This window comes from Coregonus clupeaformis, chromosome 26 (assembly GCF_020615455.1).
Source record: "Coregonus clupeaformis isolate EN_2021a chromosome 26, ASM2061545v1, whole genome shotgun sequence".
NCBI lineage: Eukaryota > Metazoa > Chordata > Actinopteri > Salmoniformes > Salmonidae > Coregonus > Coregonus clupeaformis.
The window spans coordinates 21,221,718-21,245,866 of NC_059217.1; the positions used below are offsets into that span (position 1 = coordinate 21,221,718).

At 47.5% G+C, this 24,149-nt stretch overlaps 1 protein-coding gene across 2 annotated transcripts in view; it reads right to left on the minus strand.

The window, feature by feature from the left end:
- LOC121540291 (A disintegrin and metalloproteinase with thrombospondin motifs 10-like) overlaps window positions 1–24,149 on the minus strand; it is a 69,615-nt gene that overhangs the window by 29,326 nt on the left and 16,140 nt on the right. The window contains exons 4-16 of one of the 2 annotated variants that reach the window (XM_041849056.2): window positions 23,283–23,442; window positions 22,823–23,025; window positions 22,247–22,330; window positions 20,712–20,857; window positions 19,421–19,464; window positions 16,826–16,931; window positions 15,290–15,436; window positions 14,957–15,098; window positions 13,221–13,328; window positions 12,968–13,113; window positions 12,483–12,546; window positions 12,027–12,129; window positions 9,111–9,244 (exon numbers count right to left, since the gene is read on the minus strand). In XM_041849056.2, the coding sequence (XP_041704990.1) occupies window positions 9,111–9,244; window positions 12,027–12,129; window positions 12,483–12,546; window positions 12,968–13,113; window positions 13,221–13,328; window positions 14,957–15,098; window positions 15,290–15,436; window positions 16,826–16,931; window positions 19,421–19,464; window positions 20,712–20,857; window positions 22,247–22,330; window positions 22,823–23,025; window positions 23,283–23,442 (1,587 nt within the window). Of the gene's footprint in view, window positions 1–9,110; window positions 9,245–12,017; window positions 12,130–12,482; window positions 12,547–12,967; window positions 13,114–13,220; window positions 13,329–14,956; window positions 15,099–15,289; window positions 15,437–16,825; window positions 16,932–19,420; window positions 19,465–20,711; window positions 20,858–22,246; window positions 22,331–22,822; window positions 23,026–23,282; window positions 23,443–24,149 lie in introns of both variants that reach the window. The other variant, XM_041849054.2, reaches the window with a different exon arrangement.

Consider the following 24,149-nt stretch of genomic DNA (forward strand, 5'->3'; position numbering starts at 1 on the left):
CCAAACCATCTCAATTGGGTTGAGGTCGGGGGATTGTGGAGGCCATGTCATCTGATGCAGCACTCCATCACTCTCCTTCTTGGTAAAATAGCCCTTACACAGCCTGGAGGTGTGTTGGGTCATTGTCCTGTTGAAAAACAAATGATAGTCCCAATAAGCCCAAACCAGATGGGATGGCGTATCGCTGCAGAATGCTGTGGTAGCCATGCTGTTTAAGTGTGCCTTTAATTCTAAATAAATCACAGACAGTGTCACCAGCAAAGCACCCCCACACCATAACACCTCCTCCTCCATGCTTTACGGTGGGAACTACACATGCAGAGATCATCTGTTCACCCACACCGCGTCTCACAAAGACACGGCGGTTGGAACCCAAAATCTCAAATTTGGACAAATTTGGACAAATTAAACCGGTCTAATGTCCATTGCTCGTGTGTCTTGGCCCAAGCAGGTCTCTTCTTCTTATTGGTGTCCTTTAGTAGTGGTTTCTTTGCAGCAATTCGACCATGAAGGCCTGATTCACACAGTCCCCTCTGAACAGTTGATGTTGAGATGTGTCTGTGACTTGAACTCTGTGAACCATTTATTTGGGCTGAAATCTGATGTGCAGTTAACTCTAATGAACGTATCCTCTACAGCAGAGGTAACTCTGGGTCTTCCATTCCTGTGGCGGTCCTCATGAGAGCCCGTTTCATCATAGTACTTGATGGTTTTTGCGACTGCACTTGAAGAAACTTTCAAAGTTCTTGAAATGTTCCGTATTGACTGACCTTCATGTCTTAAAGTAATGATGGACTGTCGTTTCTCTTTGCTTATTTGAGCTGTTCTTGACATAATATGGACTTGGTCTTTTACCAAATAGGGCTATCTTCTGTATAACCCCCCTACCTTGTCACAACACAACTGATTGGCTCAAACGCATTAAGAAGGAAATAATTCCACAAATTAACTTTTAAGAAGGCACACCTGTTAATTGAAATGCACTCCAGGTGACTACCTCATGAAGCTGGTTGAGAGAATGCCAAGAGTGTGCAAAGCTGTCATCAAGGCAAAGGGTGGCTATTTGAAGAATCTCAAATATAAAATATATTTTGATTTGTTTAACACTTTTTTGATTACTACATGATTCCATATGTGTTATTTCATAGTTTTGATGTCTTCACTATTATTCTACACTGTAGAAAATAGTAAAAATAAAGAAAAACCCTTGAATGAGTAGATGCGTCCAAACTTTTGACTGGTACTATATATTATTTATTTTTTGTAAAGACAAGATTAAATTGAGAACAGTCTGATGGGTGACAATATTATCACTTGTGAATGATATATTATCACTTGTGAATGATGCCCAACCTGTGCACTCTAAGGCAAGAAACAGCGCATTTGGAGGCGAAAGAGACGCACACCTGTTTAGGGGAGGTGCTGGCTAACGGAGTAGAACACTTGAAAAAGAAAAGGAGAGCCTCACACTCTAGGAGCTCAGATGCAATAATTTAATAACCTAATAACCAATGTTTCGACAGACAAGCTGTCTTCATGTCACGTTCATTGAATGACGGGACAGACCAAGGCGCAGCGTGATATACGTACATGTTTATTCAACTTAATAAACACAACGACAAAACAATAAACGAAACGAAACGTGAAGTCCTAAGGTAGACACAACAAACCTTAACAAGATCCCACAACTAGACAGTGCCAATAGGCTGCCTAAGTATGGTCCCCAATCAGAGACAACGAGCGACAGCTGCCTCTGATTGGGAACCACACCGGCCAACATAGAACTATACATACTAGATCACAAACATAGAAAATACAAGAAGGAATATACACACCCTGACTCAACATATAAGTGTCCCCTGAGTCAGGGCGTGACAGTACCCCCCAAAGGTGCGGACTCCGACCGCACAACATAAACATAACAGGGTAGGGGCCAGGTGGGCATTCCGCCTCGGAGGCGGATCCGGCTCCGGGCGTGACGACCTCTTACTCTCCGCCTCCCTGTTGCGCCCCCTGGTCTGGTCTGGAGCCGCTGACCGGAGCTGGACCAGGCACCGGTGGAGCGGACTGCTCAGGCTCCGGACTGGAGCCGCTGACTGGAGCTGGACTGGACCCCGGTGGAGCGGACTGCTCTGGCTCCGGAGTGGAGCCGCTGACCAGAGCTGGACCGGGCACTGGTGGAGCGGACTACTCAGGCTCCGGACTGGAGCCGCTGACCGGAGCTGGATCAGGCACCGGTGGAGCGGACTGCTCTGGCTCCGGAGTGGAACAGCTGACGGAACTGGATCAGGCACCGGTGGAGCGGACACAGGCCGTGCCGGACTGGACACACGCGCCACTGGTCTGGTGCGAGGAGCAGGCACGGGCCGGACCGGACTAGGAACACGCACCACTGGCTTGGTGCGAGGAGCAGGAACGGGCCGGGCCGGACTGGCGATGCGCACCACTGGCTTGGTGCGAGGAGCAGGGACGGGCCGGGCCGGGCTGGCGACGCGCACCACTGGCTTGGTGCGAGGAGCAGGAACAGGCCGGGCCGGGCTGGCGACGCGCACCACTGGCTTGGTGCGGGAGCAAGAAACAGGCCGGCCGGGCCTAGGAACCGGACCCCCGGCCTTGGTGCGAGGAGCAGGAACGGGCCGGGCCGGACTGGCGACGCGCACCACTGGCTTGGTGCGAGGAGCAGGCACGGGCCGGACCGGACTAGGAACACGCACCACTGGCTTGGTGCGGGGAGCAGGAACGGGCCGGGCCGGACTGGCGAGCGCACCACTGGCTTGGTGCGAGGAGCAGGGAACGGGCCGGGCCGGGCTGGCGGCAGCGCACCACTGGCTTGGTGCGAGGAGCAGGAACGGGCCGGGCCGGGCTGGCGACGCACACCACTGGCTTGGTGCGAGGAGCAGGAACAGGCCGGGCCGGACTGGGGACGCGCACCACTGGCTTGGTGCGAGGAGCAGGAACAGGCCGGGCCGGGCTGGCGACGCGCACCACTGGCTTGGTGCGAGGTGCAGGAACGGGCCGGGCCGGGCTGGCGACGCGCACCACTGGCTTGGTGCGAGGAGCAGGAACGGGCCGGGCCGGGCTGGCGATGCGCACCACTGGCTTGGTGCGAGGAGCAGGGACGGGCCGGGCCGGGCTGGCGACGCGCACCACTGGCTTGGTGCGAGGAGCAGGAACGGGCCGGGCCGGGCTGGCGACGTGCACCACTGGCTTGGTGCGAGGAGTAGGAACGGGCCGGGCCGGACTGGCGACGCGCACCACAGGCTTGGTTAGAGGAGCAGGAACGGGCCAGCCGGACTGGCGACGCGCACCACAGGCTTGGTGCGAGGAGCAGGAACGGGCCGGGCCGGGCTGGCGACGCGCACCACTGGCTTGGTGCGAGGAGCAGGAACGGGCCGGGCCGGACTGGGAACACGCACCACTGGCTTGGTGCGGGGAGCAGGAACGGGTTTCTCCTCTCCTACCCGGGCTTCCTCCTTCATCGCCTTCCGATAACGGACGGCCTCCTCCTCTGTAATTCTCCCCCAACCGAGGAGGACATCTACTAATGTTACCTCCTGTTGAGTCCCAGGCGTTTGCTCCTTCTCGGCACGCTGCTTGGTCCTTGTTTGGTGGGATCTTCTGTCACGTTCATTGAATGACGGGACAGACCAAGGCGCAGCGTGATATACGTACATGTTTATTCAACTTAATAAACACAACGACAAAACAATAAACGAAACGAAACGTGAAGTCCTAAGGTAGACACAACAAACCTTAACCGGAACAAGATCCCACAACTAGACAGTGCCAATAGGCTGCCTAAGTATGGTCCCCAATCAGAGACAACGAGCGACAGCTGCCTCTGATTGGGAACCACACCGGCCAACATAGAACTATACATACTAGATCACAAACATAGAAAATACAACAAGGAATATACACACCCTGACTCAACATATAAGCGTCCCCTGAGTCAGGGCGTGACACTTCATCAGGGTATAATGACAAACACTGCGGGTCACTAATTGATATAGTGTCAAAGGACACACACAGGTGTCTGTAATCATGGCCGGGTGTGGCCTGATATCATTGGTTAATTCACAGATAAACAGAACATACAAAAAACATGAATGGATAGCATAAAATCATAGATACAACTTGGCTACATAGGCCCACAAACATTTACAATGAACAGCAAAGTCACAATAATCACAAGAATGGCTTCAAATCAAAGTCTACGTTGAGACCGAAGGGAGCAAGGGTCTTTAAATTAAAGATCCAGGCAGCCTCACGTTTTAACAATAAGTTGTCGAGGTCACCCCCTCTCCTAGGGAGGGTGACATGTTCGATGCCGATATAACGTAGGGACGAAATCGAGTGGTTCGCTTCCGAAAAGTGGGCCGCGACTGGGTATGCCGAGTTTTTGCACCTAATGGTGCTACGATGCTCCGATGCTCCGAGATTCGTACTTTCAAAAGAAACAGCACATGCATTTTTTGTGCAACTTTGTCAAATCATAGTCGCACACCTCATGTAGCCTAGCCCAAATATTCACCAAAAAATGCACCTTTATAATAAAGCATTCCATGCATAATCGCATTTGAAGACTTATACAGTTGAAGTCAGAAGTTTACATACAGTCATTAAAACTCGTTTTTCAACCACTCCACAAATTTCTTGTTAACAAATTATAATTTTGGCAAGTCGGTTAGGACATCTACTTTGTGCATGACACAAGTAATTTTTCCAACAATTGTTTACAGACAGATTATTTCACTTATAATTCACTGTATCACAATTCCAGTGGGTCAGAAGTTTACATAAACTAAGTTGACTGTGCCTTTAAACAGCTTGGAAAATTCCAGAAAATGATGTCATGGCTTTAGAAGCTTCTGATAGGCTAATTGACATCATTTGAGTCAATTGGAGGTGTACCTGTGGATGTATTTCAAGGCCTACCTTCAAACTTAGTGCCTCCACAAGTCTGGTTCATTTTCCAAACGCCTGAAGGTACCACGTTCATCTGTACAAACAATAGTACGCAAGTATAAACACCATGGGACCACGCAGCCGTCATACCGCTCAGGAAGGAGACACGTTATGTCTCCTAGAGATGAACGTACTTTGGTGTGATCCCAGAACAACAGCAAAGGACCTTGTGAAGATGCTGGAGGAAACAGGTACAAAAGTATCTATATCCACAGTAAAACAAGTCCTATATCGACATAACCTGAAAGGCCGCTCTGCAAGGAAGAAGCCACTGCTTCAAAACCACCATAAAAAAGCCAGACTACGGTTTGCAACTGCACATGGAGACAAAGATCGTACTTTTTGGAGAAATGTCCTCTGGTCTGATGAAACAAAAATAGAACTGTTTGGCCATAATGACCATCGTTATGTTTGGAGGAAAAAGGGGTAGGCTTGCAAGCCGAAGAACATCATCTCAACCGTGAAGCACGGTGGTGGCAGCATCATGCTGTGGGGGTGCTTTGCTGCAGGAGGAATGGGACAAAATTCACCCAATTTATTGTGGGAAGCTTGTGGAAGGCTACCTGAAAAGTTAAACAATTTAAAGGCAATGCTACCAAATACTAATTGAGTGTATGTAAACTTCTGACCCATTGGGAATGTGATGAAAGAAATAAAAGCTGAAATAAATCATTCTCTCTACTATTATTCTGACATTTCACATTCTTAAAATAAAGTGGTGATCCTAATCTAAGATAGACTACTATTCATAATGTGATGATTAGATTGGATAGTCATTGCAAAAAAGACAGTTCAATGCATGGCTGAGCGCGTATAGCATTGAGTAGGCCTAGGCTATAGGCTATATCCGATACGTCTCTTCTTTCTTCGCATGGGAAAAATGTGGCCTTTTATAAACACAAAGTTGAGAAATAAGTATAGTAGGCCTAGCCTATAGAAACCTGATGGGGTCCTCCTGTTTTTAATAGTAGCCATCAAAACTCTGTTTTCTCACGCAATTGCATAGCCTATAGAAATGTTGCGCAACATGAGCTCATGGGCTCTCACGAAGTGTTTGATTCGATTTTTTGTTGGTTAAATCTCCTGGTGTTGGCATCCCCTACCTACATTATGTTTTCACCATCTTTTCGTGCATGGCACACACACACGCAGATACGCAGCCACTCATGCATACACACACTTGCAGCAGAATATTTTTTAAGTAGCCTACTCTGCTGACACTGACAAACAGATCAATAAAAACGACGTTGCCCATATAGGGCTATGAGAAGGGGAGACACAAAAAGAATATGTCACCCATCTAAACTGGAGGAGGAAATTATTGTCCAAAAACAAACTTTTAAGTAGCATTGACCCAACAATGATAAATAGTGAATATGCGCAGTACGCACTCACTCGGGATATTGCCGATGCTCTCCGCTGGTGCCAGTAATTAATTGTTCGCTCAATTAAGTTGAGAATTTTGATAACTAAGAGACAGATTATGCTTTTCAGTGTCTTATCTTTACAGCAATAACCATTTGCTTTCCAAACTATGTTTTCCCGCGATTGTATTTGAAATATTGCGATATGCCTGGCTTGGCCTTTCTACTTTTCAGACAGTCGCAACTCAACAATAAGCTAATGATCCTCTGTGGAAAAATCATGCTTTAGTAGCCTATTTTGAATTATTTTATTTATTTCTGTATAGACAGGAATAGGCTAATTAGGCTATATCATTTTGGCAATTTAATTCAATTTACTTTAGGGAAAGCTTAGCTTCCCCTAGCCTTATGGACGCTTCGCCTATGCTAGCATATTAAAAATGTAACCGCAAGTAACCTCCATTCGCTATTTGAGAGCAGGCTACGGATGCTGTTTTTTTTTTATAAAGAAAAAATTATTCCACACATATATTAGTATGTGAAGACCAGATTAAATTAAGAATAGTCTGATGGGTGACAATATTATCAAGTGCTTGTCAAATTGTGAATGAGAGACTGATGAAGTGTGTCCAGCCTGCGCAAGAAACAGAGCAGAGCTCATGCCTTTCATGCAACTTTTTTCAAATCATCATTAGAGTCGCAATCATGCAGCATTAGAATGTATTAAAAATCTAAACATATAGCCTAACATTGTGACTCACAACTACAGTTGCATAAATAACTCTAAATTAAGCATATAGGAGGTCCTGTTTCTTCGTTAACCTTTCAACACAGAATAGCCACATGTGCGTACTCCCTCTGAAATAGTTTGGGGAAAATATCCTTTCTATTTTATTCAGCTATGTTCAATTGTATTCTTCATACTATAAAATAATATACAATTATGCCACGGAAGACCTCCCGAGTGGCGCAGCGGTCTAAGGCACTGCATCGCAGTGTTGCGGAGTCACTACAGCCTGGGGTTCGATCCCAGGCTGTGTCACAACTGGTCGTGACCGGGAGTCCCATAGGGCGGCGCACAATTGGCCCAACGTTGTCCAGGTTAGGGGAGGGTTTGGCCAGGGGGGCTTTACTTGGCTCATCGTGCTCTAGCGACTCCTTGTGGCGGGCCGGGCGCCTGCAGGCTGACTTCGGTCGTCAGTTGAACATTGTTTCCTCCGACACATTGGTGTAGCTGGCTTCCGGGTTTAAGCAAGCGGGTGTTAAGAAGCGCGGCTTGGCAGGTCATGTTTCAGAGGACGCATGACTTGACCTTCGCCTCTCCTGAGCCCGTTAGGGAGTTGCAGCGATGAGACAAGATCGTAATCACGAAATTGGGGAGAAAAGGGTGGTAAATTTTTGGGGCAAAATTATAATGCCACGGAATTCTAAGCAAATCTTGTCTGCTAAATGAACTAGCATTATGGCATAGCCAGATCAGGGCCTAACATAAGGACAACTCAGAATATGCTATTCTGTTCTTCTGCAATAGGCGAAACTTTCTTCATATCTTGTTTCTTTAGACCTGTCTAAAATAAATAATGGATTTTATTGGTGTAGGCTATATTAAATAGATTCATAAAACTTTTTTTAATGTAGATGTTCCAAAGGTCTGCATCAGTGGCTTGTAGGCTATACGTGATAGCCAGGAGATGCTAAATGTGTTAATGTTCATTAATTGGCAATTACCATGAGAACGGCAGTTATTTGCATGACAATCACAAGAAAACAAAATGTCATGACCGCCACGGCCTTACCTATGGAGCAGCAAGAGGAACTGCCCCTCCCTACCTTCAGGCTCTGCTCAAACCCTACACCCCAAACCGAGTACTCCGTTCTGCCACCTCTGGTCTCTTGGCCCTCCCACCTCTACGGGAGGGACGGCTCCCGCACAGCCCAGTTCAAGCTCTTCTCTGTCCTGGCACCCCAATAGTGGAACCAGCTTCCCCCTGAAGCTAGGACAGCAGAGTTCCTGGCCAACATCTGAAACCCTACCTCTTCAAAGAGTGTCTTAAATCATCTATTTTCCCTCTTACTACCTCTGACTTTGCTGATAGCTACTTTACTGAAGAAAAATGTCCTTACTATGACTGAGATAGATATGTGATTGTCCCACCTACTGTAGTTATCTTAAGATGAATGCACTTTACTGTAAGTCGCTCTGGATAAGAGAGTCTGTTAAATGACTAAAATGTAAATGTTAATGTAAATTTATCAGCCAAAACATGACACCCACCCTGTATTAAAGAGCACAACACAAAAACCGTAGATAATGTAAAATAGGGTCTAAGCTACAACATATGCGAATATGAAAAAACTATTTAGATAATTGACGTTTAAGGTAAAAAAAAGGACATCATTTGTATTAAATAACATTTATTTCCAGAAATTATAAAATAGTTTGACAACCCTGTTTGTAAGCTTTAAAATTATATCAATCTCAACCGTTTATCTTTTCCAGTGATGAAAGCAAGGATGGTGGAGTATGCAAAATGTGTCTTTGAGCACCTTTATCTCTTGAATGTTTTGGCATTCAGGTCCGAAAAAAAAAGTGTCTGAGCACTTCTACAATGGGCAAATATGTATGGAAGGTTTCGTTCAAATCAAAAGGGGTACTGTCAAAAAGTGATTGAATTCATATGGATTTACCATTCAACAAGAAGTGGAAGAGGAGGGGAGGGAGGAAAAGAGGAGAGAGATAAATGAGAGGAGAGGATAGAAAGGACGGAGCAGTCTCACCTTGCACTCTCCGTTCACACAGACATCCAGAGAGTCGTCTCGACATGGGGTCCCGTCCACCACAGCCGGTGCACGCTCTGTGTAGAAGTTATATCCCTCCGCCAGGCAGTTCAGAGAGCAGGACTTCACTCCACCTGGTCAACAGAGCAGCACAGAGAAGAGGAACATGAGACAATAGATCAATACAAGCAAACACTAACAGATCCCTCATTCAATTTAGATTTCTGAGGTAAGCCCAAGTGGGACTCGAACCCACATCCTTATGTCTGTCAGTCCAATATCTAAGCCATTACAAAAATATATTTACAAGATCCCATGTGTTTTGACAAGGACTTGACAATACCATAAGAAATAAGTCAGAGGTTATTAAGAGCTGTACGTTTCTTTAGGTGTCGTGTAATACTCTTGGTAAACAACACATAGCCTGACTAAGAGCTAGATTGAGTTGACCAGAGAAGCAGCTGTGGAGGTCCTCTATAGGATCCCATCTGCAGCAGCCAGCAGAGACAACACCAGACTCAGCCTTTTATATGACACACACACTGGCTTTCACATCATTTCATTGCTGAAAAACTTACGCAACGTGTTTGTATGCTACTCTGCTGCTGCGTCGTGTTTACAACATTACGTAACATTAACACCAACACAAATAAAATTGTTTTTTTAGCACTTCCAGCAGTGAGGCCTGATGCCTCTTGTTGGGTGAAGCACAATACATGAATCCAGCTGTTCACCTTCATTACTGAGAAACACCACGGGCTGCTCTAATGTGTCTGATGGCCACGCATGGTATTTTAATGAGCTTTTGGGTTTTATGTTCGATGCAGTTAGTTTGTTCTCCCACGGCTGTAAGGACTCGGGCGCCAAAGGCAGACAGAGAGGAGAGGGGGAGGTAGAGGGGGTCTACAGGGGGGAGAGCACAGTTTGGATTGTTAACATCAAGAGAACAAGCAGCTGAATGTGATTAAGTCGTCCCCCCCCACACACACACACACACACACACACACACACACACACACACAACCCCTTTGTCCCCTCGGCCCCCTCTGTGTCGGTCACCCCTCCACCACTTAAGGCCTAGGACTGATGAGAGCTGTGGGTTCTGAGGTGTCAAAAGCTCACAACAAAAAAACAGAGGGAGCTAACAGAAATAGTGCATCTCTCAGCAGATTCCCTGTGAAAGTGGATATGTGGTTATCCTGCAGACTAGCACAAAAACGGACAGAGAGAGAGGAAAGAGAGAGGGAGAGAGGGGGGAGGGGTTATTTGTGCACTGACAGGTGCTCTCATTTATGCCATATTACCGAGCATGCCAGCGACCACACTGAGCTCTCTTGCTGGCTGACAAGGCCAATCAATGTCTCAGCACGGAAACACCACCACACCTGCTCACACATACACACACAACACACATAAACACAATACACAACATAACGCAACGCAACACAACACAACACAACACAACACAACACAACCACACCCATGGTCTCACTTTACTCACCACCACCACCCTTTAGTCAGCCCAGTTTCCGTGCTTTATAACCTGTCCAGGCTCTGGTCATGTGAGAGCAGGAATAAGGTGCTAATCATGCCCTAATACCCTGGCAGCCAGGACCAGGATCAGGAAGCAGACTTTCCACTAATTCTCCTAGGAAGCCTCTCTCTCTCAGCCAGGGTGTCATAGCCCACCACAGCCCCCCCAACTCCCTGCACTGTAACCCCCCTGCGGACTGGGTGAGCAGCCGTGTACAAACATATCAAGTCATCTAATACTGCCACGGCTGTGCACTAGCCAAATATATCCATTTCCAGCTAGTTCCACTGTTTGAAAAGTTCACTTTGGGCTCTGTTTGTGCTGGCACCACAGATACAGGTACAGTATGTGCTGCCTGCGAGGCTAGCAGACGAGAAAGTGGTGGGATGATGGAAAACTCTAACTCCCATGGTGCTGTGCTTTGGCAGGCCTGCTTCCAGTCTGAAGCGAAACGGGTTTGGAGGCTGGATGGATGGATGGATGGGGGCTGACTGACTTGGGGGGCCTGCTGGAGGAAGGCTGCCTGCGAAGGTTGTTGGACTGAGTGCAACAATGTGGATGGCGCATGCCTCTGAAAAAATAAATATGACTGCTAAAACGCTGCATGCTTTTTTAAATGAACTGTCCTTGGCTGTCTGAGCCAAGCCCGACAGCCTGCAAGAGGTGTCAGAGTACAGGACAGAGAGAAGGAGAGGGAGGGAGACAGCAGAGACCAGAGAGGAAATTAGCAAGAGAGGGAGAAAGAAAGAGGAATGGAGAGTGAGAAAGAAAGAGAAATGGAGAGTGAAGGAGTGAGTGAGTGAGGGGAGAGAAGGGGACTGGGATGTGTGATCTGGCCCTAACGCAGGGCAGACCATGGCACAGCTCCTATTTTAACAGCTGCAAGGGATTTCCATTGTAAAATCAGCTGACTTGATGAAAGGAGCACTTGTTGCCTGGAGTTGGAGAGGGCCCCTCTGTAAGCCATTATGTTATTGGACTGGTAGATTAAAGGCAGTTATGTCGTCAAAAGTATTTATCTTTTGCGTCCAGTGCAGCGCTCATCAAGCACAGGAATTCTAGCTGGGGATTCTGGGAGAAGACTTTCCAGGGCAAGCATATGGGAGCCAGACAGTAAACTTTCTGCAGCTTTCCCCTCTCCTCTCCTCCTCTCTCGCTTCTCCTCTCTTATTTTCTGCTCTCCCCTCTTCCCTTTCTGGGCCCACGGTCTGGCAGCACTCTACTGCTCAGCTCTCCCCATCTGCTGCTGCACTATTCTCTCTCTGTAAACTCACAGGTGTGTCTGCTCTAATATCAGCTTTCTCCATATCTACAGACTGTCTACAGACGTTTTCAGTCTACTGTGGAGGGGGGGGGGGGGTACACACACTTACTGTACCCACCTCCCCTGTAGGGTTTCCAGGTGTAGAATTTCCCCCGGAAAGGAACGTTGTCGAAGTCGGAGCACTGAATCTCCCGAAAATCCTGAGAGCCTGCAGGGCACTCCTAAAACAGACACACACAGAGGGGCACAGAACAGCTCTATGTCAGTCAAATCCCAGGCCTCTCAACATCAGAAACCCAGTATATCCCCTCCCTTGTCTCTCTCGCTGCCAGCAGTCATTTACAGTAAGACTGAACTCACAGTAGCCTCTACACTCCACCATGTACACACACACACACACAGTGAGGGCTTTAGTTTGGGGCTGGGTAGGCTGCTGTTAATTAGGTCAGTCTGAGAGCTGAAGATCTGAGTTGAGAGCTGGGCATAGCCAGGATGAGTATGTGATGGTACTGTAGGCCTTTCAGAGAGAGCTGCTGCTCCGTTCCGCTCCGCTCCGCTCTGCTCCACCACTCACGTCAATATTGCACGATCTGAAGCGCTTCCTCTCTCCCAGACAATACTTTCCACCAATGGTTGGCCTGGAACCAGAAAAGCAGAGGCGAAACACATCTGAGTGCAATTGAACAACAACTCCCCAATGACACTGGGTTCTATTCTCCTCCCGCCTGGCTGGCTGGGCTCTACCACCCTGTTTCAATCTCTGACAGTCTGTCTTTTTATTACTCAGCTATCCAAGCCAATGAGACTCCTCAGTAGAAACACTGTCTGTGTTAAAACTTTATTACGGCTGTCGTTGTTGCACGTGGGTGATTATAATGGGATGTTAAAATGATTGGTGGTAGACTGATGTCTCTCATCCCCAACAAACAGTTGTGCTTGGAAGTTAGGAAGAGCCAGCCAGATACAATCCTATGACTTTACAGTGGCTGGGAATTCAATGGCAAATCCTTATAGACAGAGTTGAGATCCACATCACCCTCCATCTGCAGCACCACTCACCTGGGGCTGTCACAGTGGCGGATGGAGGAGGACACTCCTCCCCCACAGGTACGGCTGCACTCCTCCCAGGGGGTCCAGAGACCCCAGCCGCCGTCCACCCCCTCTGGCTGGGTCCCGTAGACCACACACACCCTCTTATAGCACCACTGAAACACACACACAGGGGAGGGACAAGCTTTGGAACTACTGATTTTTGTCATTTGCACACCAAACACCCCCATTTCTGCTGGTAATGGAACATCCCAGTGCTTACTCCTTTCTCTATGGTATTGGTTTGACAGATGGTTCCTTCGGCGGCGGGTATGCTGCTGGTGATGCAGCGGTTGCTTTTGCTCATGCACCACAGCTCGCTGCAGACTTCCTGCAGGCACAGAGAGAGCTGTCAGAGTGTGTCCATTTCAGCCCATTTAGAGACAACAGGCACTGATGAGCCCAACCAAGAGGGCTCACTGACCCGGTGCAGACGGCACCAGCGGTTGGTTCAACTACCACTGGTCTCTGTGGTGCTAATGTATTTAAGACTTATGCCGTTGTATTTTATTGTATACATATGCTCTGACTACATAGTATCAATGATAATGACACTATAAAGTGCTATTTTGTTCCAGATGTCCGTTCACTCAGCTGTCGGGCCAATAAAATAGACTGTCTAATAAAATAAAGGTAGCACAAGACTTCTTCATTAATTCTTCACACATGGGGCCAAAATCCTGGGACTGGTTAAAAAATGGGAAAAAAAACTCTAGCTGGGACACAAATAAATATCAGTCAAAATCCAGTCGCTACTCTGTCTGCCATCATGATGCCCTGATCAGAGTGGGCAGAGAGCCAGAGATATGCCAGAGAGGAGTGGAAAGCTGGCCTACAGATGGAGAGGAGAGCGCGCCTACAGATAGAGAGGAGAGCTGGCCTACAGATGGAGAGGAGAGCTGGCCTACAGATGGAGAGAGCGCGCCTACAGATAGAGAGGAGAGCTGGACTACAGATGGAGAGGAGAGCTGGCCTACAGATGGAGAGGAGAGTGCGCCTACAGATAGAGAGGAGAGCTGGACTACAGATAGAGAGGAGAGCTGGACTACAGATAGAGAGGAGAGCTGGCCTACAGATGGAGAGGAGAGCTGGCCCGCAGATGGAGAGGAGAGCGCGCCTACAGATAGAGAGGAGAGCTGGACTACAGATGGAAAAGAGAGCACGCCTACATTTTAGTCATTTAGCAGATGCTCTTATCCAGAGCAACTTACAGTTAGTGGTACATTATTATTTGTATTTTTATTATTCATACTGGACCCGTGGGAATCGAACCCACAACCCTGGCGTTGCAAACACCATGCTCAACCAACTGAGCTACATCCCTGCCGGCCTTTCCCTCCCCTACCCTGGGCCAATTGTGCGCCACCCCATGGGTCTCCCAGTCACGGCCAGGATTCGAACCAGGATCTCTAATAGCACATTTTTATTATTCATACTGGACCCCCATGGGAATCGAACCCACAACCCTGGTGTTGCAAACACCATGCTCTACCAACTGAGCTACATCCCTGCAGGCCTTTCCCTCCCCTTACTGGACCAATTGTGCACCGCCCAATGGGTCTCCCAGTCGCGGGCTGGCTACGACAGAGCCTGGATTCGAACCAGGATATCTAGTGGCGATGCAGTACCTTAGACCACTGCGCCACTCGGGAGATTACAGATGGAGAGGAGAGCTGGCCTACAGATGGAGAGGAGAGCTGGCCTACAGATGGAGAGGAGAAGCACACATCTGCTCTGGAGAAGAAGAGGAAGGAGGAAGAGGACATAAGGTGCACGTGGTACTAATGGATCAGACAGTTGATTGGAGCATGGTGCTTGCAACACCAGAGTTGTGAGTTTAATTCCTACACGGGCCACACATAGAGTACTGAATGTATCTGCCTGATAAAAATGACCATACAGCCTTATCAAACGAGTTAGAGGAGGAGGAAGAGGAGGATGAGGAAGGTGATTCGGTACCCCGTATTTACACTGCCGAGACTTCACTCCGTATTGGAAGCGGCACTGCTCATCTGCATCGTAGGCCTGGCCGGGGGCCGTAGTAGGGTACACAAACTCCTGCTTGGGGGGGACGTTGTTGAGGCAGGAGCCCATGCCTGAGCTGCAGAGACACAAACAGGAGAAGACACTGAAAAAGAGCTCACAACACAACAAAGATGGACATCGCCTCACTTGCAATGCACCCAGTTAATCTACCCCACAATAAACTCATGATCAACTTTATAACACCTTATGCTTCCACTTTGTTGTACTGTATGTCCTGTGTATTGACAGTGACAGCTGCAGACTCACTCCAGGAAGTTGGTGATGTAGTCTCGGCTGCAGGCGGACCAGACGAAAGGGTTGGTCTTCATGGTGATGTGTGCAGCCATCAGCTTGGCTGTCTCCTGACTGCGGGAGCCACAGGCGTTGCCCACTCCATCATGGTTCATCCCAAACCTGCAGGGAGAGAGAGAGATGGTACTGTGTTGATATATCACCTGGGTGACTGAGTATGTGTGAAATATTGGGGTATTGGTGATGGTATCGGGCAAAAGGCAATTTTTTACTCAAATATCCTCTCCGTTAAACTCTTATTAACACCATGAGCTCTGTCTCTGAGGTCAGTGCATATTTAACAGACAGCAAAGTATCTCTGTGCTCTGCTTTCTCTCTCACACACACACACACATGCACACACACACACTTCCATATGAACTGTAAAAGACAAGGCCCGCCGTCTAGACAGCCCCAGGGTATAAGCACCCCATCCAGTTCAAAGGTACCTGGACTAGCCATTAGGGGGGAACACCAATAGGTTTGCCACCTGTGAAAATACCTCAGAGGCCTGTGTGCACACGTAGGTAAATGGCACACTCAATTACTTTGCAAATATAGTGGATTTTCAAAAATGATACCAAGTAATGGCTTTCGAAGGAAAATATCAGAGCAAATTTAACAGAATCCTCTTTCATGGCAGGGAATGAAGAGGCTTGGAAATGACATGCATGTCCAGTGGAGCATGTCTTATATTACTCAGGCATGCACCTAGATAAATATGTATGCATGAGTAAGTGAGGCAGAGAGGCAGATCGGCTGATATGCCAGGCCAGCAAGTAAAACAAAGTGTCTTGGAGGGAAGGTACAAAAGACATGCCTATTGCCAGGCACTGTGGTAGGCTCAGAATGATATACTGTACATTTGACATTTTTTACATTTTAGTCATTTAGCAGACGCTCTTATCCAGAGCGACTTACAGTTAGTGAGTGCATCCGTTTTCATACTGTACCAGCCACACTCATACATTGTTCCACTAGCGTATAAATAGCACATGACTGAAAGCAAATATAAAGATATTAACATGTTCTCAATTGATGGAAATTACTCATGGAGGTAGTTACGTAAGTTCTTCCTCTGGTACGGCTCTAATCTAACAGCAATCTCACTCTGAGCTTGGGCTTTGGATAAATTTAGCTCAAGTCAGCCCAGACCAGGGGTGCTTGGGTAATGGCAGGGGGCAGGGGGTGTAAGGGAAGAAGGGCAGGGCCAGAAGCCAGGGACAGGGGCAGGGTTTCCTGTGTGGGGTAATAGGTAACATCAGTGAAAGAGTGGTTTGTTGAACAGCGTAGGGCCATAAAGCAGAAACAGAGCCTAAAGCCCAAAGGGTGTGTGTGTCAAAGGTGTGTTTATGACCACTGTGACGAAGGCTATAACTGGGGCTCTGATCATTTTCCTGGTCAGGTCCCGTGGTCAGTAAAGACTCAGGGCCCCAGTGACGAGGGATATGAGGGTGATATAGGTGATGTGGGTGATGAGGGTGATATAGGTGATGTGGGTGAGCTCCTTACGTGTGTCCTATCTCGTGGGCGATGGTGAAGGCTGTGGCCAGGCCGATGTCCTCGTTGATGCTGCAGCTCCTCTCTGGCTCACACATCCCTCCCACTGGAGCTAGACCTGGGACAGAGAGACACACAATACTTTCACTAACATAGCCATACATGTCCATTCACATTCATGCATGCTGAAGCACATACAGATATTATGCAAATGTCAAATACATACAGTTACATGCTAACATATACAGATAACTGCCAAAATAAAGGAAATACCAACATAAAGTGTCTTACACTATATATACAAAAGTATGTGGACAACCCTTCAAATTAGTGGATTCGGCTATTTAAGCCACACCCCTTGCTGACAGGTGTATAAAATCGAGCACACAGCCATGCAATCTCCATAGACAAACATTGGCAGTAGAATGGCCTTACTGAAGAGCTCAGTGACTTTCAACGTGGCACCCTCATAGGATGCCACCTTTCTAACAAGTCAGTTCGTCAAATTTCTGCCCCGCTAGAGCTTCCCCGGTCAACTGTAAGAGCTGTTATTGGGAAGTGGAAACATCTAGGAGCAACAACGGCTCAGCCGCGAAGTGGTAGCCCACACAAGCTCACAGAACGGGACCGCCCAAGTGCTGAAGTGAGTAGCGCGTAAAAATAGTTTGTACTCGGTTGCAACACTCACTACCATGTTCCAAACTGCCTCTGGAAGCAATGTCAGCACAAGAACTGTTCATCGGGCGCTTCATGAAATGGGTTTCCATGGCCGAGCAGCCGCACACAAGCCTAAGATCACCATGCGTAATGCCAAGCGTCGGCTGGAGTGGTGTAAAGCTCGCCGCCATTGGACTCTGGAGCAGTGGAAACGCGTTGTCTGGAGTGATGAATCACGCTTCACCATCTGGCAGTCCGACGGACGAATCTGGGTTTGGTGGATGCCAGGAGAACACTACCTGCCCCAATGCATAGTGCCAACTGTAAAATTTGGTGGAGGAGGAATAATGGTCTGGGGCTGTTTTTCATGGTTCGGTCTAGGCCCCTTAGTTCCAGTGAAGGGAAATCTTCACGCTACAGCATACAATGACATTCTAGACGATTCTGTGCTTCCAACTTTGTGGCAGTTTGGGGGAAGGCCCTTTCCTGTTTCAGCATGACAATGCCCCTGTGCACAAAGCGAGGTCCATACAGACATGGTTTTTCGAGATCGGTGTGGAAGAACTTGACTGCCCTGCACAGAGCCCTGATCTCAACTCCATCGAACACCTTTGGGATGAATTGGAATGCCAATTGCGAGCCAGGCCTAATCGCCAACATCAGTGCCCGTCCTCACTAATGCTCTTGTGGCTGAATGGAAGCAAGTCCCCGCAGCAATGTTCCAACATCTAGTGGAAAGCCTTCCCAGAAGAGTGGAGGCTGTTATAGCAGCAAAGGGGGGACCAACTCCATATTAATGGCCATGATTTTGGAATGAGATGTTCGAAGAACAGGTGTCCACATACCTTTGGTCATGTAGTGTAATAGGGCGTTGTGCCACCACGAGCCGCCAGAACAACTTCAATTAACCTTGGCATTCTACAAGTGTCTGGAACTCTATTGGAGGGATGCGACACCATTCTTCCATGAGAAATTCCATCATTTGGTGTTTTGTTGATGGTGGTGGAAAACGCTGTCTCAGGCGCCGCTCCAGAATCTCCCATAAGTGTTCAACAAACACACACACACACACACACACACACACACTTTAAACCCCCTTTGAGAACCCTCTTTCAAAGTCACTGAGATCTCTTCTTCTAGCCATGGTAGTGAAAATATTGGGCAACTGGGCATTTTTATACATTACCCTAAGCATGATGTGATGCTAATAGCTTAATTAACATTAACCACACTTGGGTTGGAGCACCTGCTTTTAATATACTTTGTATCCCTCATTTACTCAAGTGTTTCCTTTATTTTGGCAGTTACCTTTATATATCCATATAAACTTAACCAAAATCTAAAAACCTAGATTCTGCATCTACGTGTCACTCTAAAGGCGTCAGCATGCTTCAGTTTGGCTTTTTACATCTAACTAATTTAGTGCAGTATTTTTCAATGAAAACATTTGCATGAAAACGAGTCGTCTCTCGTTGCGTGACAACAAATACTTTATTGACCAATCACCGACGAAGGGGCGTAGACTTCGGCTGCAAAGTTCGGCTTGCTTCCAGAAAAAAAAAGTGTGTGCCTGAACAACCCAAAAAAAAATAACCGAAGTCCAAAACGAACAGAAACGTCACTAAAAGTCGTCATAATATATGCACGAACTCTACTGAACTGTTTTGTCTGGGAAGCATGAGGACGCCTTAAGACAGTACTAGTCAGTCATGCTGGTAAGTCAGCTGCAGCAGAGATACGGTAGGTAGGTACTTAATAGTGAGGGAGAGCAAAGTGAAAATGAAGGCAGTTTCCTGAGTCACATCCCCTCCCCTGGCTGCTCTAGATTATATATAGTCTGACACTGAAGCTCAGTGCTTCCCAACAAGCGGCCTGTGTGCAGTGTGTGTGCCCAGGGTTAGCCCTCTCCTGGGCCGGGCGGGGGCAGGCAGGTTTGACCAGATGTCCTACCTAGGGTTCCACATGGCTTGTTCTTGTAGATGCAGATGTCGTACCTGGGAACAGCAAGGAAAATAAACCAGGCCATTTACTCAAACGAATACTCTGGCAGTCGGTGCTTCCACACCCTGACAGGCACTCACTAAAACATAAAGTACATTCAGCAAAAACCACTCACACACGTAATCACACACAGACTCTTTCTCACACACACACACACACACTCTCTCTCCTCTCTCTTCTCTCTCTGTACTCTCTCTCTCCCTCCCCCTCTCTCCTCTCTCTCTCCCTCTCTCTCCCTCCCTCTCTCTCCTCTCTCTCTCTCCCTCTCTCTCTCTCCCCTCTCCTTCTCTCTCTCTCAGAGGCACTAAGCCCTATATGGACACACAACAGACTTGATAAGCGACTGATAAGGTCTGAACAATGGCAGGAAATAAAAGGATGGTTACTGCAGTGTCCTCTGGACATTTTCAATCCCTCTTCGATAAAAGTCTTCATATAAAGAACCTATTCTCACAGATCAAACATCCAAAGACACTCCAAGAAAAGAGAATACAAGCGAGTCGGAACAGGGGCCCATGCATGGGCAGAGCTTTTCAGTGAATGGTGCTCTGTTGTATCTCTCTACAGTATTGTGTTTCTGCTGTTGCTGCTGTTGCTGTTTTCCCCCTAAATAGAGTGCCTCACTATTTCTGAAACTGTACTTTGCTTCCTTGGCCCGGCTCAGGGCTGTCAGATTCAAGGCAGCTGTACTCTGATTCCCTCTCCCTCCTCTCTCTCTCTCTCTCTCTCTCTCTCTCTCTCTCTCTCTCTCTCTTTCTCTCGTTTTTTTCTCCCTCCCTCTCCACAGCGCTCTCTCTCCAGATGCTCAGTTGAGCAGAACAGCCTACGTTTCGTCACTCCAGACAGGACCAGACACAAATGCACACTTGGCGAAAATGAGAGGTCATGAGGTAAGAGAAGGAGCCAGTGAACTCAGAGGGCAGAATATGGAGTCAGTTCTTACTAAAACCGTAATCCAAAGAAGAATAAATTGATCACAATATAGTATCTTTGTCCAATAGACTCAGTAGTGGATCATTAAGGAATTAGGCTAGAGAGGGTTTAATTATGTGCATTGACAATGCTAGCATGTGCATTTTGGTACTAAGAGCAGTATTCTGTCTTGAGATCTGTGCACTTATCTCGAATTCTGCGCAAGTCTCCCATTGAAGTCAATTAATGACTTATGTGAAAGTCTGAGTTGTGCATGCTTATCTCAACACTGAATCACTAAGAATGTTCCGGTGCTGTGAGTGCTGACCTGGTGATGAGCACGGCAGTGTCGTGGTGAGCGATGCCGTTGTCTGGGATGGCATTCCCGTTGCCATTCCGGTTCTGGATGGATTTCTGCCACTTACAGAAGCTGTCCAGGGACTTCCCTGCATGGTGGTTGATCTCTAGAGTCGGCTGACAGAGACAGAGAGGGAATACAAACTGAAATCAACATAATCTGGAAGTGTACAGTGAAATAATCAAATGACTGTATAATCATCTTTAGGTTTTCCTAGATATGCCACTTTTACTATCTGCAATGACCTGACAATAATTTATAAGCCAGAAGGAGTAATGAGAAAGACATTCCCCATGTGGACCAATAATTAATTTTTACTACATAAACAGAATTGACCAGTTCAACCATAGCTGTGCAATGAGCCTAGTATTAAGCAGCCCAGCCCTCTGCCATGGGGCTATTGGACTGGACTGATGAGGACAGGAGCTCCCTCTGCTTTGCTCTCTCGCTGCCATTAGCCACCTTGACAGAGGAAAGGGAATGCTCTCCTGGTCACAGCTGGGTAAGGCTCGTAACACAGGAATGTCCATGGTGGTGACATAACTAGTAATTGTCTCATCCCACAATCCTTCATCTCTGGGCTCAGTGGGCTGGCTAGTCTGTTTTGTTTTCCAGGGTCAGTTTTCAGCTGGAAACGACAGACCCGCTCTGCTCCTCTCAGCGAGACGACTTTTGGTCTTACCCCAACCTCAACAGACCGAACAGCAAAAATAATACTAATACTTCTGCTAATGATCATAACATTTATTTATTCATTTCTTTCTTTGTCAGATGACATATGCCCGGGGCAAATTACAGGGGATTATTTTCAGCTGTCTAGTATGAATCATACAGGTTGTTATTAGACTGCCACAGTACCTTCACCGCAAAACCACTAGTCCCCATCTAATACCCTTTGAATCATCTGTATGAAGGCTTATTAGGTCCACATTACGCCAGAGAGTGTAACCCTGTCCTGGCACTCAGTTTGACCGCATGCCGTTAGCAGCACGGGGCCTGGCTGACTGGCCTGGTGGACTGGACCGGGACCAAGCACGTGACATGACATTCATGTCAATCCCCAGGCAGCAGGTGGATAGAACACTGGGCCACAGTGAGGCACGCCTGCCTGCCTGCTGCCCGCCTGCCTGCCCCAGCTTCATATTTAGCTTAATATTTTTATATGCACTTTTCTAGGGCACTAATGTGCGTCATATCAACGGCCCGAGAGGTCACCAGCAACAACAAATGCAGTCATGGCTGGGCTGCTTGGCAGGCCGCTCTCCCTCCACTGCCACAAACGGCTCTGCTTACAAGACAGTCTCCACCGGGAGCAGGGGAGGAAGGACACTTAAGCCAAAAATTTGACACAAACAAGGAGCTCATAGATGCTGGCCCGGGAAACCAAACTGGACTGGACTGGGAGTTGGATGCGGAGCAGAGCAGAGGCAGGGTGGATGGATGCAGACTCCACTAAGTCCATTGAAAGGCAGAGATTTTTCCGGAATGGGTCTAGAATAGAATACCTGGTCCTCCATGAGCAGGATGAGGCGGGTCACCACGATGTTCACTGCGTTCCCCAGGCTAGAATCCTGGAACAGTTTGGCAACCTGACCTCCAGGGAAACAAGAAAAGACCAGTCTTAAAAAGAGCTGACACATCATTCATCACTAACACTTACAACCCAAGGGAAAGACACTTGTCATAATTGACACAACTCGTGTAATTTGGGTTACTTTACAGTGTGCTTCTGTAGTTTCCTCTGTATGGGATTTTGTGACAGGATGTATGCAGAACAGTAAAATAAGGCCAACCATTCATTAAAGGCATTCCAGACATGAGTGTGTGTAGCCATCTGATCGACAGGGTGTGAAGTGATATCCTGTGAAATAAATACTACTACAGATGTTATGACCTCAGCTACACTATCTGCAGGTGAAGACAGAATAACCATTCAACACAGTAACAACAATCCTAGACGCAATCCTAAACACAGACACAATAAAGTGGATGGGACAATAGGAGATTGTGGGGCTTTTTCAAATATTTTCCAACTTTTCCACCCTGCCAGTTGTAGTGATCTGACTCGATGTGAAACTTACAATATTCATGACAGCCAGGATGTACTGTTCGATGTCCCGGCGGCCGTGGTACCCCACCATCATCTTGTCGGCCACCACCAGTGTTTCTACGTAGCGCTCTCTGCTCACAGACCTCTTCAGGGGCAGCTGGCCTCGGCCGATGGGGTTGGGAGGGGTCTTCAGAGTCCTCTGCCACCAGGACATGCCTTTACCTGGCTTCTCATCTGAGACACAGTTACACAGACAGAGATAGGGGTTAAGAGAGGAGAGGGTACACTACCTGATAAGAGCCACTCCACAACATTTTGACTGATGATAAGAGTGACATTAATTTGAATGTATTAAAACAAGGTTATTATGCCCTGTAAACTGAGACTGCTGTACAGAGTATATCATAAACTATGCTGATCCAATTGTAACCTGTGAAACATGAGAGTTTAAAGGGGCATGTTGTGCCCAGTACCCAGACAGCTCTACCTACCGATGACCCCACAAGACTGGTCCATGTACTGGTGGCGGAGAGATGACCTCTTGTAAACCACATGTGGGCGGCCCTCCCCCCTCTCCGCTCTCGTGAGGTTTTCGGCCGGGGTCAGAGGCTCGACGAGGTACTCTTCACCGCCCGCCACGATCACCCCCTGCTGGAAAAGCCAGGAAAGCAAAGGGGAGCCAGGGGCCCTCTGAAGGTTGGTGGTGACAGGACAAGAACTGACACGCACAGAAGTCCCTATCTCTGCTGCCTGTCAGGCCATTTACAGTAGTACTGTCTACAGCCAGCCCTGTGACACCTCATCTCCCCTCAGTGGATACACTACACTGACACTCTCACACAAAACCCACACTCATTCACATACAGCACATACACACACACACATAACACACACGCATACCGACACAACACATACACACACACCCTTGCACACACACACACACACACACACACACACACACACACACACACACACACACACACACACACACACACACACACACACACACACACACACACACACACACACACACATAAAACACTTTAACACTCATCATTTGCTGCTGCTACTCCATTCTTTATTTTACTCTTATTATTATCTATCTTGATGCCTAGTCACTTTACACTATCTACCTCAAATACCTCGTACCTCTGCACATTGATCTGGTACTGGTACTCCCTGTATATAGCGCCATTCTTATGTATTTTATTCCTCTTGTGTTACTATTTTTATTTTATTATAATTTGTAACTCTGCGTTGTTGAGAAGGACTCGCAAGCAAGCATTTCACGGTTAGGTCTACACCCGTTGTATTCGGCGCATGTGACAAATAAAATTTGATTTTTGTTGTTGTTGATA